General features: G+C 41.4%; 1 protein-coding gene across 1 annotated transcript in view; it reads right to left on the bottom strand.

Annotated features, from left to right (window-relative positions):
* Positions 1-14,316, bottom strand: part of LOC126469923 (protein furry) — a 1,144,124-nt gene that overhangs the window by 414,752 nt on the left and 715,056 nt on the right. Inside the window, exon 26 of the mRNA XM_050097322.1 lies at positions 11,519-11,652. Coding sequence (XP_049953279.1) covers positions 11,519-11,652 — 134 coding nt within the window. The remainder of the gene's footprint in view (positions 1-11,518; positions 11,653-14,316) is intronic.

The following is a 14,316-nucleotide window of genomic DNA, read 5'->3' as shown; positions in this document are numbered from 1 at the left end:
ACTCACGACCTGTTTCAGGATGAAAAATCTATGAAAAGTTGTGCGGCGTGGCCGTCGTTTTTGAGAAACTGAATGATCTTAACGTGTCACTTCAAGGCCGACATAGTACGAGAAATATTATCTTTCTTGTGTTTAAGGGAAGACGTGAACTTTGAAAAACGCAGATGGAGAAGGGTAACTGCGTGATTTTTATTTTGTCTGAATTATTTCTCGAGGAAAATAAAGTTTGGTGTCAGTAAAATTAGTAGAATTGGCGTACTACATCTCGAATCAACAATTCGATGATAAATTTCCTGAAATTTCATCTGATTATGACTGGATCCACAGACCGTTCGATATTATCAAAACCGACCACTAATCATCCTCTTGTCAATAACCGAACTTGCGGAGTCAGTAGAATTTTGATGTGATAGAATATTCCGAACTGAATTTAAAAAGAAGTGCCTAAAATTTCCGTGTGCTGACTCAGAATGATTATTCCAATTTGGCAAGAATTGCAACGGATCTGTTATTACCTTCGCATCAGCTTACTTATGCGAGTCAGTATTTTCCGCAATAGCGTTAATCGAGAAGAAATATCGGTCTCGATAGCAACTGGAAGGGGACCTGAGAGTTGCTGTTTCAGAGATATAACCGAAGACTGAATCTGCTTTCCTCACAAACTCAAGGACACACATAACACTAAATGTACAAATGTCATAAAATTTCCGAATTATTTGATGATCAATTTAAACACAAGAGTTTTTAAGTTGATATTTAAATGTGGACTTTTCTCTATCATTATTTGTACGTCGTGATCGGGGCGTTCTAAATGAATTAGAAGCAATACGGATGGAGACAGTAATCTTTAACTAACTTACCTGTGAATTAATTTGTAAAAAAAAAAGTAGCGATATACACATAGTTGCTCACTCCCAGTAACTGCACACACATAGCACTGGCTGTTTATAAGCTAGTTGTAACTGCTAAATTTCACCGCTTTTGAATAAAACAAAATTATGATAATTTAAAAAAAGTTTAATTGTGATGTACTTGAAGGTACTCTGTAATTATTATTATTATTATTATTATTATTACTGCAAAAATTTGAGAAAAGTAAATAGGTACGTTAGGCTGTTTTTGTGCGAATTATGAGAAGCGCTGAACAAAGGAAAGAAGAGTAAGGGAGCGAGTGGGGGTAAAATAATTTATGTTTCATAGAGGGGAGGGGGGGGGGGGCGTGACAGAGAAAGTTTGAAAATCCCTGTCCTAGTGCACTTGACATGCTCATTTGCCCTGTGTAACTAGGTACTAATATAGATCACAATTTTCAAGTTTGGGCACAGTTTAATACGAGATAAAAATCGTTTCAATATAAGCTTATCACCGATGTGTGCACTTAGAACAACTTTTGATACGACGTAGTTAGTGCAAATCGTAAACAGTAAATCGGACGTGAGGCGGGCGGCTTGCGGTGGGCCAACTTGCGGCCGGCCAGGGTGGCCGAGCGGTTCTAGGCGCTACAGTCTGGAACCGCGTGACCGCTACGTCGCAGGTTCCAATCCTACCTCGGGCATGGATGTGTGTGATGTCCCTTAGGTTGGTTAGATTTAAGTAGTTCTAAGTTCTAGGGGACTGATGACCTCAGCAGTTAAGTCCCATAGTGCTCAGAGCCATTTGAACCACTTTGGGCCAACTTGCTTCAAAACCTTGACACAATAGACACAGCAATTCTTGCGCGTTCCGACTTCAGCCCCGTTAAATCCTGTGTAGACTGCACTGGTGCACAACTGTCCAATTCTACTGTGGCATTGCAGTCACAAGTCGATATGATACGTGCCGTGACAGTTGCCGGTAAACAGTGAATATTTTTTGTGTGTCCTGTTTAATACATGACAGCGATACTGCCCAGTTCTCAGAATAAAATAACATGGATAGGAATCCAGACGGTACGTTTATGATATGTATCGACTTTAATAATAATAATAAAAAAAACTCTGCGTGGCTCCACTTCTGTAAATGGCCCTTCTACCACCTTAATTGTACAGTTAACAGGTTACAATGCATCTGCGTGAGCATATTTACCACACGCTAAACTATTATTATCTGAAGATGAGCAGGGAGCTTGGAGATTTTACGGGCAAATGTTCCCGTGGTAAACAATGCGTGACGTATTCCATCAGCTTTGGCACCTTCGGTTCCACTCATTTACAAATTCCAAAAAGTGACAATTGAAGATAAACAGACGCCATAGATTAAAAAATCTGCTTGTCGGACCACTTGCTAGTGGACAACACGACAGCAGCCTCCTGATAGCGATTATGACGCAAGCGACGAATGTGACCGCTATTTCTATTGAAACGCAAAATATCGAACAAAACATTTGAATACGGCAATTTAGATTTCTAATTCGTTATCAGCGACCTCAAAATACATTATTCTTAGTTTTACTCGAAACAGCTAAATTTATAATTTTTGATCCGCCATTTTGAATTTTGTAATTTAGAGATTGGTTTCGTAATCAGCGATCCCAGAAATCTAAAAAGAACACAGTTTTGTACCGTTTTATATCCATTTTTCTATTATGTCCAGGTTTTGATGCGATTCGGCCCACTGTGCAGCTGTGCGTTTCACGATACTTTGTGCTCCATTTGCACAGCAGAGCGTCTAATGCGCAACGTTTCTCAGTGGACAATGGAAATACCAGATGAGCGCTTGTAATGGGCCCGGACTGCAGCCTGTCACTGGGCAGATTACATACAGCTCTAACCCGACATAGTTTCGACACACCGAAACCGCCAGCTGACGGAATGAAACGTGGTAGGCCGCTTAGCAGCTAGAAAAACCTCCGTTCCAAATTCGTCGCAGATGTGGCAATCACTGCATCCTTTGAGCCCTGCTAGTTCAAAGTAACAGTCTGTCTGCCACTGCTCGTACGTGACATTTGTCAATGTGTAAAACGCCGCTCAAAGAGAAACTGTTTATTTTGTCCACTGGCGCGACTGATTAGAGCGCATGCTAATACTCGAACTACACCGCCGGGAAGCAATCCCACAGGCTTACATCGCACACACTTCTGCTAACTGTAGGACCTCTCAACTGAACTAGCAGATTGCCGTCGTTATTAACGCAATCGTGACTTTAATGTGTTCAAGAATGTAATTGTTTTATCTTTGAATTTCACGAGCGTATAAAAAAGACTAACATGAACCATATTTCTCTAATTCGATTCGTTTACGATTTTAACAAACATGCTGATGCTACTATGCTTTTTAGACATAAAACGCAATAAGAGATCACTGCTGGCTAATATCTGACACGGGCAGACTGAGTGGAACGAAATTTCGGTTAAATAAATAATAATTTCAAGAATTCGCTGAAAGTATGGAAAATCTGTCATCACGACAATTTGGGATCAATTCCGTATCGCACAACTACACTCGGTATCAATTCGGTATCGCACAACTACACTCGGTATCTTGGCGGAAAAGCAAAAATAAATAAATAAAATAGTGTGCCAATAAGTAAAGGCTATAGGCAAACAGAACCTCAGGAGGTGATTGGAAGCTAAGTATCACTATGGTAGGCCGCAGTTCAGATTATACACTGAAGCGCCGAAGAAACTGGTGTATTCAAATGCCGGCCGTTCTAGGCCGTTCTAGGCGCTACAGTCTGGAACCGCGAGATCGCTACGGTCGCAGGTTCGAATCCTGCATCGGGCATGGATGTATGTGATGTCCTTAGGTTAGTTAGGTTTAAGTATTTCTAAGTTCTAGGGGACTGATGACCTCAGCAGTTAAGTCCCATAGTGCTCACAGCCATTTTTGAACCATATTCAAATACAGAGATATGTAAACAGGCAGAATACGCCGCTGCGGTCGGCAACGCCTATATAGCAGGACAAGTGTCTGGCACAGTTGTTAGATCGGTTACTGCTGCTACAATGACAGGTTATCAATATTTAAGTTACTTTGAACGTAGTATCATAGTCGGCGGACGAGCGATGGAACACAGCATCTCAGAGGTAGCGACGGAATGCGGATTTTCCCATACGACCATTTCACGAGTGCACAGTGAATATCAGGAATCCGGTACAGATCAAATCTCAGACATCGCTGCGGCTGGAAACACATCCTGCAAGAACGGGATCAACGAGATTGAAGAGAATCGGTCAACGTGACAGAAGTGCAACCCTTCTGCAAGTTGCTGTAGATTTCAGTGCTGGGCCATCAACAAGTGTCAGAGTGCGAACCATTCAATGGAACATCATCGATATGGGCTTTCGGTGCCGAAGGCCACCTCGTGTACCCTTGATGACTGCACGAACACAAAGCTTTACGCTTCGCCAGTGCCCGTCAACACCAACACTGGACTGTTGATGTCTGAAAACCTGTTGCCTGGTCGGACGAGTCTCGATTCTGATTGTATCGAGAGGGTGGACGTGTACGCGTATGGAGACAGCCTCATGAATCCATGAACCCTGCATGTCAGCAGGTGACTGTTGAAGCTGGTGGAGGCTCTGTAATGGTGCGGGGCATGTGCAGTTGGAATGATACGTGTAGATACGAGTCTGACGGGTGAAACGTACGTAAGCATCCTGTCTGAGCACCTGCATCCATTCATGTCCATTGTGCATTCCGCCGGACTTGGACAATTTCAGCAATACAATGCGACACCCCATATGTGCAAAATTGTTACAGAGTGGCTCCAGGAACACTTTTCTGAGTTTAAACATTTCTACTGGGCACCCAACTCCCCACACATGAACATGATTGAGCCTATCTGGGATGCCATGCAACGTGCTGTTCAGAAGAGATCTCCACCCTCTCGTACTCTTACGGATTTATTGACAGCCCTGCACGATTAATGGTGTCAATTCCCAACAGCACTACTTGAGACATTAATCGAGTCCATGCCACGTCGTGTTGTGGCACTTCTATGTGCTCGCGGGGGCCCTACAAGATACTAGGCAGGTGTATTAGTTTCTTTGGCTCTTCAGTGCTATTATCCGAATACATCGAGGCGCATAGCGGAAATTTTCATGTTACTATAATCTGTCTCTTATCGTTACAGTTTTCCATAAAGTTTCTTTGCTGGAAGCACTTCAGGAGAAAAAGTATCGCAGTATATCTCAGCCAAGGTGTAAGGATGATTCCTTTATGAAGTGGTTCACTGAACGCATAACAAAAATTATTACATAAATAAGCAGCGATGCACAAGACCTGGTGAGAGGATCTACATCTGAAACGATGTCTGCAAAAAAGGAAATCCAATTTTCCAAGTGTGCTAGTCCCGCAACGTGTGCAGGAGAACTTCTGTGAAGTTTTGAAGGCAGAAAAGATGTACCGGCGAAGTAAATCTGCGGCAGAGGATCCTGGGTCGTTCGTGGATAGCTTAGTCGGGTAATTCGAGGTTCTGTGCTCGTGCCCGGTCTGGCACTCAGTTTTAGTCTGTCATAGAGCTTCAAAATAGCGCACACTACACTGCAGAGCGAAACCTTCATTACTCAAGCAAAGCACGTAATCGTCATAGTTTCGAAAAGCTTTAGCCATAACAAATCGCTACAAACTTCCGAACCGTTCCGTTAATCCACATGCCAAGTACAGAAATTTTTCCTGAGTGTCACATTGAGCACACTTCCGCAAACTTTCTCTGATATTACGTATTTGCTGTAAGTTCGTATGTCGGAAGGTCTGGTGATGATGAGACTTGCTTTGTGCGGCGCTCACATTCGTGGTTATCGCCATACGTACAAATTCCCAATCTTTTCACTGTCCAGTCTCTCCACTTTGCTGAATAATGATGAAATGATGAGGACAACACAAACACCGAGTCCCAGGGCAGAGAAAAATCCCCGACTCGGCCGGGAATCGAACTTGGGACCCCGTGATCCAGAGGCAGAAACGTTAGCCACTAGACCACGAGCTGCGGACGTAATATACTAGCGGTCTATGTACCTCAAGATATTGTCTCCTGCACACTCATTTGCTCTGTTGCTACGGCAGTATGAAGTTTGTACTAAGTACCAGTCTGGAGTCATGCAATTGTCAATATTTCACTAACGTCTAACTAACAGCTTACGTTACTGTCTCGATTCTAAAGTAATTCCTCTCCAAAATATTTCATTCTTCGATGTCCACTTTTTTGAAGCACACCGCCTCGGTTGAAGACTAGATACACGCTTTTTTTTTAAGTAGGTCTATGTTTACTTGAATCTTGCAGCCGTTCACAGCACAGGTTTGCAACCAGTGGTCCGTGGATCACCAGTGGTCCGCAACGGTTAAAATATGGCCCGCGAAAGTTTTAAAATTTCATACTTTCATTCGTTTTAAATTATTAATCCTTTGTCACGCGGGCGATGCCCAATGAGTACTGGCGGGAGCGGGTGGCCGGGAGAGGGCATGTGGTCGACGTCACGCCATGGTACGAGCCGGTCAGTCAATCGTACGCATTGTTTGTCTCTTGACTGTTTAGTGGTTCGACGGCATCAGTAGTTTAGCTGACGTTTGTCCTTGGCGTTCTTATCAATTTATGGAGAAGTAAAAAATATAACTACACATTTTTCACTCTTTTAATGAAAGCTATGTAATTTATTACAAAAGAAAATACAGGCTGAGTATACCTATGTATGTGTATATCACAAAAATTTCACTACAGGTAGTACACTAAGTGGACTATTGAATTAGAGTATCACATTACTTAGTGATATGTAGTTAAAGACAGTAAAATTACATTCATTTAGTTATTACATTATTTATTAATTTTATTATGAAAAATACATTATTTTTTTACGTTTTGCTTCTATGCTTACATCTGATTGCATTTTTGTTTTATTTTCACAAAATGGCGCCTAAGATAAAAGACGACAGTAGTTACATTAAATACAGATTTACTTCAGTATAAAGTAATGAAGAAGTAAAACCACAGTGCGTTATATGCGTAACTGTTTTCCCGAAAGACGCCTTCAACCCGGCGAAATTAAAATTCCACTTAGAAACGGCCCATCCTAGTTTCTCTGACCGACCACCAGAATTCTTTGAAAGGAAATTAGAGAATCTGAAAAAAAAATTAAACTCGGGCCTAGTGATGCAAGATTTTCGCCATCAGAGAAAATATTAGTAGCGTCGTTTGAGATATCGAAATTGACTCGCAAAACAGGACAAATTCTCGTGAAATCTTGTTTGATACAAGCTGTCGAAGTTTTAGGGCTAAAAAAATAATACAAGAAAGACCTCTGTCAAACAACACTGTAAACGCTCGAATTGAGCTAATGTCTAATGATATAGTGAAACAATTTATTTGAAGAGCTAAAAATTCTCCATGCTTCAGTTTGTAAATTAATGAATCGACTGACATTTCTAATATATTGTTACCAGTGTTTGCCCACTTTTTAGACGAAGAAAACGTAATCAAAGAACTGGAAGGACATAAAAAGGAATGGATGTCATAATGGAATATGTGAGGAGAGCTCGTTCGTTTCTGTAGAGCGGGAGCTCCAGCAATGTTGAGGATCAAGGTCCAGTCTAGCGACGTTAATACAACGAAAGACTTCTTCGGGACTAAGAACGTATTGTATCATACAGCGTCAGGTGTTGGCTTCCAAGACTCTTCCTGAATGCCTTAATAATACAATGCAACTGGCCATAAATGTAGTAAATGTTATAAAAAACATAGGATTAAATTCCCGCCTTGTTTTAAAGAAACTGTGCACTGAAATGGGCTCGGATCATGAGACCCTTCTCTTTTACTCAGAAGTTCGTTGGCTGTCGAAATGTAACATGCTGTGAAATTTAAACGAACTCAGAGAAGAGGTTGCATTGTTTCTAGTTGAGAAAAAGAAAAAAGTCTTAAGGAGCAATTTTCTGATCTTAACAGATGCATTTGGTTTATCTTGTGGATATTTTCACACACTTGAATAAGCTGAACTTGCAGCTACAAGGTTCCGGAAACGGACATTTAGAAGGCTTGCAAATATATTTATCTTTGAAGATAAATTTAGTGCCTTTTTTGCAAACTTCAGTTAAGGATACGTCAAACTGGCGAAAACAATTATTCTGGGCTCGTGATACTGAAAGCACTTTCTGATGATAAAAGTATGACACTATTAGAGCAAACAAAAAAGAAAACATGGAGACTCATCTGCAAATGTTGGCTGATGAATTCAATTACTTCCCTAAACACAATAAAACAGAAGCTAATAAGGTTGATCAAAAACTGATTCGCTGGAGAAGTTGCAGAAAAAATCCAGGAAGAGCTCATTAAATTCCAGAATGTTAGAAACTGTAAGGAGGACGTATTTCAATCTAATTCTCTTGAGCAGTTTTTGTGTAACGAAGCAGTTTCATGCACTACAACTACAGGATAGCTTTGCACTATTTCTGCTTTGTTGGTAATGAAAAGCAAGTCTAGGAATCGTTGAAGGTAAGTGATAACACGCATATTGCCGACCTTGTATAGAAGATGCAAGCTCAAAAATCGCCTTGATTCAAACCGAATGTAAATAGTCACTAAAATGTAGTGTTTCCTATTATAATAGTATTGTTAATTCATGTTACTTTTGACTTTAACGAATAAGTTAAAATTTTGATTAAAGTTTGTTTTTAGATGGATTCTATTTTTCTTGAAACTTGGGGCTCCTGCTAACAACAAATGGTTCAAATGGCTCTGAGCACTATGGGACTTAACATCTGAGGTCATAAGTCCCATAGAACTTAGAACTACTTAAACCCAACTAATCTAAGGACATCACACATATCTACGCTCGAGGCAGGATTCGAACCTGCGACCGTGGCGCCTACTAGGAACAAAAAGGTCAAAGTAATCCGTATTCAAAAAAAGTTTGGGCAACACTGTTTTACGAGAAAATTACCCCAAATGGTATTTAACGTGAAAATATTAAATTGTGGATTACCTAGCTTTGTCCACAATATAGGGTTATTTCAAGTGACGTGGACATTCCTAGTTTTTCATACACGGTTCTAGATATGGAAACAAAATTTTCGCTAAGTGTAGAATTTTTTTGTGTACGGTTAACACTCGCAACTTTATTCGCCAAAATACTAAGAAGCTGTAAAAAGATTCATGAGATTTCACAAGATTTCATCTTCTACGTGAATGAAGATAGAAACGTGGGATAACTTTTAACCTACGCATAGGAATACATGGATTTTATTTTCAAAATAACTAGCCGATTTTAAAACGTTAGATCTTTCCGTCGCATGTTCTGCAACCTTGAGGTACCTTTCACAATTGCGTTTAGGATCTATGTTTTCATTTACCTTTCACACATGTACAATGTATCTTCAGTTTCAACGTTCGGTTGACAGGGAAAACCAATTTTATTTAAATTCCTTACAGGATTTATTAATGGTTCTGTCAACAGTTGCAGTATTTGTTAGGCGACTAGTTTCGGACCCTTACATGTCCATTTTTAAGCCTGGCCTATTGAGGCTGCACTGATAGAGGCTGATATTAATAATAAACATTGAGTGGCGACGCATGCTCTACAGATGTTTGCAGGATGAATTTACTGTAAGTGACAAAGGGTGCAATAACAGTATTATAAATCTGAGAATATTATCAGATGTAATTTCTAAATTTGCACAATGTAGACAATGTGGTGAGTCACAGATTGTGAAAATTGATGAGAGTGCCAGTGGGAGAAAAGGTCTAGCAATTGCTTTGGATTTATGAAACTAGGAGTTCATGATGCTGTTATTACGTTCAATTGTGGTAATATTGGAAAGTGTTGGGTACTGAAAAAGCTGGGAATTAATCCTGGTGAAAATATGATCACTGGGCTGCAACACTGCGATAAAATGAGGATAGCCGATGCAGTCAGGTCTGCATCCAATATGGCCAAGAAAGCAAGACAAACATCCAGGAAGGCGAAAAAGAAGCTGGAAGACCTGGTAGAGGCCAAAGAAGGGCCATCATATGCAGGAGGACAGTTTTAATTAACTGTAAATAACAAATTTAAAAAGTTTTTTTCTTTGAAGTCAGTTTTACACAAACTAAAATTTTCAGTACATATGCCCCATTTTATCAGAAACTATCATAGATAAAGGAAAGAAATTTTCAGGGACTCTGCATAACATAAAAAGCAACCTCTGGTACTATATTCATTAATATTCCCCCATTAGAAAGTTCACAAAACAGTATTTTCTGCAGAAAAAAACTTAATACTTTTTGTTAATAAATTTAAAAAAGTATTTCTTAAAAACTATAAAATGGATAAAGTAGATTTTTAGTAAAGTTGACTCTATTATCATCATGTAATATACAGTAAAAACATTAAGGTCCTGCATCAAATAGTTTTTTCAGAAATGGGTCAAATACTTGCCTAAATTAACTTGCGTTAGATAGGCAGGGTGTGGCCCCCTTAGTTACGCAGTATGGCCTGGGACGACATCTCGCTGGTTGGTATTCCGTCGATTCCACTCAACATCAAGGAAAGCTTTCTCTCCTTCGCTAATTGTTTTGAATAGAGTACTTACAAGGGAACCTCCCCATCGCACCCCCCCTCAGATTTAGTTGTAAGTTGGCACAGTGGATAGGCCTTGAAAAACTGAACAGAGATCAATCGAGAAAACAGGAAGAAGGTGGGTGGAAGTATGAAAAAAAAAGCAAAATATACAAACTGAGTAGTCCATGCGTAAGATAGGCAATACCAAGGATAATGTGAGCTCAGGAGCGCCGTGGTTCCGCGGTTAGCGAGAGTAGCTGCGGAACGAGAGGTCCTTGTTTCAAGTCTTCCCTCGAGTGAAAAGTTTAACTTTTTATTTTCACACAATGATTATCTGTCCATCAGTCCGTCCGATGCGATCACTTTTTGGCAGTGATTATCACATCCACAAGAAAACCTAAATCGGGCAAGGTAGAAGAATCTTTTTACCCATTCGCCAAGTGTACAAGTTAGGTGGGTCGACAACATATTCCTGTCATGCGACGCACATGCCGTCACCAGTGTCGTATAGAATATATCAGACATGTTTTTCCCGTGGAGGAATCGGTTGACCTATGACCTTGCGATCAAATATTTTCGGTTCCCATTGGAGAGGCACGTCCTTTCGTCTACTAATCGCACGGTTTTGCGGTGCGGTCGCAAAACACAGACACTAAATTTACTACAGTGAACAGAGACGTCAATGAACGAACGGACAGATCATAACTTTGCGAAAATAAAGGAAGTAAACTTTTCACTCGAGGGAAGACTTGAACCAAGGACCTCTCGTTGCGCAGCTACTCACGCTAACCACGGGACCACAGCGCTCCCGAGCTCACACTCTCCTTGATGTTGCCTATCTTGCGCATGGACTACACAGTTTGTATATTTTGCTTATTTTTTTCATAATTCCACACAACTTCTTCCTGTTTTCTCGATGGATCTGTGTTCAGTTTTTCAAGGCCTATCCACTGTGCCAACTTTTAACTAAATCTGAGGGGGCTGCGATGGGGAGGTTCCTTGTTAGCACCAGCAACAATGTGAAACAGTTTCGCGCGCACTTGGGCTCCGACCTGCAGGCCGTAAAGAGCTCACCTGGAAGTAGGAGAGTGGGTTCGCCGGCGGCACGTTCGGATCGACGAGCTCCATATTGTACAGCCAGGGCAGCAGGTACTGCAGCAGCAGCTGCCGCACTTCAGGCCGCGCCGTCTGGAACCTGTGCGTGATCTCTGAAACACGGGAAGCTCAGATGCAGCAGTTACCAGCAGGGGTGAACGCCTACTGCCCATGAAGTATTACTCTCTACAGATACGATTAATTGGCGAACATGTTCCCACACACGACGGCATCACTTTGTTTTGCTGAGAGGGTACAACATCGTCAAAAATCTGCCGTCGTATAACGTTCATATGCAATGAAACAGTGCTACAAGGACGACAAATATTTATACACTGAGGTAGTAATTTTACAAGGATCGTCGACGCTAGGAGCATAAAGAAACAGGGAAATGTCACCTGTAGAATGCATAAAAACCTGGCAGGAACGAAAGATGGCTCTAAAAATGCGGATAAAGCAGCGCTACATTTGACTTGCAAAATACAAAGTTGCCACGAGTCCGTTAATTCAGCTGGCCAAGCCTGCGAGACACCGGATATCCCTAGACTCACATATAAAACAAACACGGGAACACAAGTTGGTGGCAGTAATATTTACGCAGACGTAAACGTTTATCCTCTGGCACGCAAACGAAATGAGCTACAATGCAGAGAATCATGAAATCGGTTGCTAGCACTTTTGTTTTTCCTTAATATTGGTAATAAAAGTAAGAAAAACTAGCGAATGAAGGTTTTTTCTTGAAAATTGTCGAAGACATATGACACTGACTAGCATTCAGCTCACACAGTTTCTCATACAGCAGCGAGAAATATGTTCAAATGCATGCAAAGCAGGAAAAGTTACCATCTTTACAACGTTCTAATAATTGTAAAATAAGACACAAATGCATAGATGACGCTAGACTGTGAAACAGTGAAAAATTATTAATTTCATTTGCCCCCTATTGGCCGTAAAAAGCTAACAGCCGCCATGTGTTACTATTCTGTTCTCCATATACTCAGCATGCAAAAAGCATTGCCTCCGACGAGATCACAGTGACGAGAAGGCTTCAGGCATTTAATATAATGCGCAGGTCTACAACCAATAGTTATTAGCTTCATCAGTGGAATACCAATAAGACTGTTTTACGAAAAGAGATTAATATATCTGGTTGTGTGACAAGGTGATTAGCAATAAAAAGGTAAAGTTCGGGGCGTAAATCCATCGCCGGGCTGTTGGCCGACTGCAGCATGAGTGCAGCCACGGCACTAGAAGGGGGAGAGCGATGGGCCAGTCGCACAGGCGCGTTTTAGCCCAGGAAAAGATCCCCAGTACTCACTTGATAGCAGGCTGATTTGATCTGGGACCCTCCTGGAGGGGCTGGACCGAGGTAAAATCCCCACACCTATCCAAGATTGAACAGGGAACTTCCGGGGTCAGAGTCCAGTGCTCTTCCCGCTGAGCTACCACGGCCACACAATTAGCAACACCACCTAATTTCAAGTAGAAATACTCTGCTTCTACCTGATTTTTAAAACAGAAGCGATATCTACCTGATTTTTAAAACAGAAGCGATATATATATTTTATAAGAGAGTGCGCTGGTTATCTGAGAGATGTAGAGTTCGACCCTTATACTGTGCATCTGGACTTCGTCATCCCTGATTTCCCCAGATGACTTTTTGTGACTGACGGGAAAGTAGCTCCAGTAAAGCCACTGGAGAATACTTTCATCATAATTTCAACCACACTCTTAGTATGTAGATGTCTAACCATCATGTACTCCTCCTGGTGTTGTCATTGCTGCTCCTGTGAGGGACGTTCTGAAAGTAAGTTTCCTCATTGCTTTCTACGCGGAAAATTCATTGGCAAAAACAAGTACACGACGGCACCATGGACTATACACCTTGCACTATTTTTCGACATAGTCGCCACCAAATTTGAGACATTTGTCGTAGCGTGCAATCAGTTTGCAGACACCACTGTGGTAGAATTCTGTGTCCTCTGGTGGAAAGAATTGTCGCTCTGCCTGCTCCACCTTAGCAGTGGCATGGAAGTGACGTCCCGAGCGTGCTGCTTTCAATGCAGTGAACAGGTGAAACTCCTCCTGTGAACGTGCAACACCAGCGACCAACTATTTGACGAGACACGACCTCACCGTACACGGTTTGAAAGCGTTCATCGATGACTGACACACTAGTCCCACATGCGAATTCAAACCGGATAACAGCAAGCACTTCCATTGGCTACCACGTTGTCAGTACACGCCCGTCTGTCATTTTTATGAGTATCTGAATAACCTTGGGCACGTCAGTGTGCTGCTACTCTCTCTTCTTTGGCGCTCTGCGCATGCGTCATTCCTCCTCTGCTGATGCCCTTTCCGTCTTTGAACCAGCAAAGGATGTGACTCACATGGCGTTTGTTTGTGTCACCGGACTTACTATTTTCTCTTTCGAAACTTACTTTCGGAACGTCCCTCACAGTAGATACACAGTACGGTTGGACAGGTTCCGAAAGAAATTTTGACCACAAATTTAGGTAAAATAAATGATTCAGTCGCTATCACTCTCTTTTCCAGAATCTAAACGAGCTTAAATAGGTATTAATCTCTCTCTCTCTCTCTCTCTCTCTCTCTCTCTCTCTCTCTCTCTCTCTCCCTCTCCCCTTTTTTAAATGATGTGTCATGTCTCATAGGCAGCATTCACATTCTGTATCCCTTGATTTCCAATTCAGTATTGAATTAATGATGGACTGTATGACATTTGCGATGCTTCAAGAATACGTGCAGATGATGCTGAC

The sequence above is a fragment of the Schistocerca serialis genome, chromosome 1 (genome assembly GCF_023864345.2).
Source record: "Schistocerca serialis cubense isolate TAMUIC-IGC-003099 chromosome 1, iqSchSeri2.2, whole genome shotgun sequence".
In the NCBI taxonomy this organism is placed as follows: domain Eukaryota; kingdom Metazoa; phylum Arthropoda; class Insecta; order Orthoptera; family Acrididae; genus Schistocerca; species Schistocerca serialis.
This window is presented reverse-complemented; position numbering and strand designations above follow the sequence as displayed.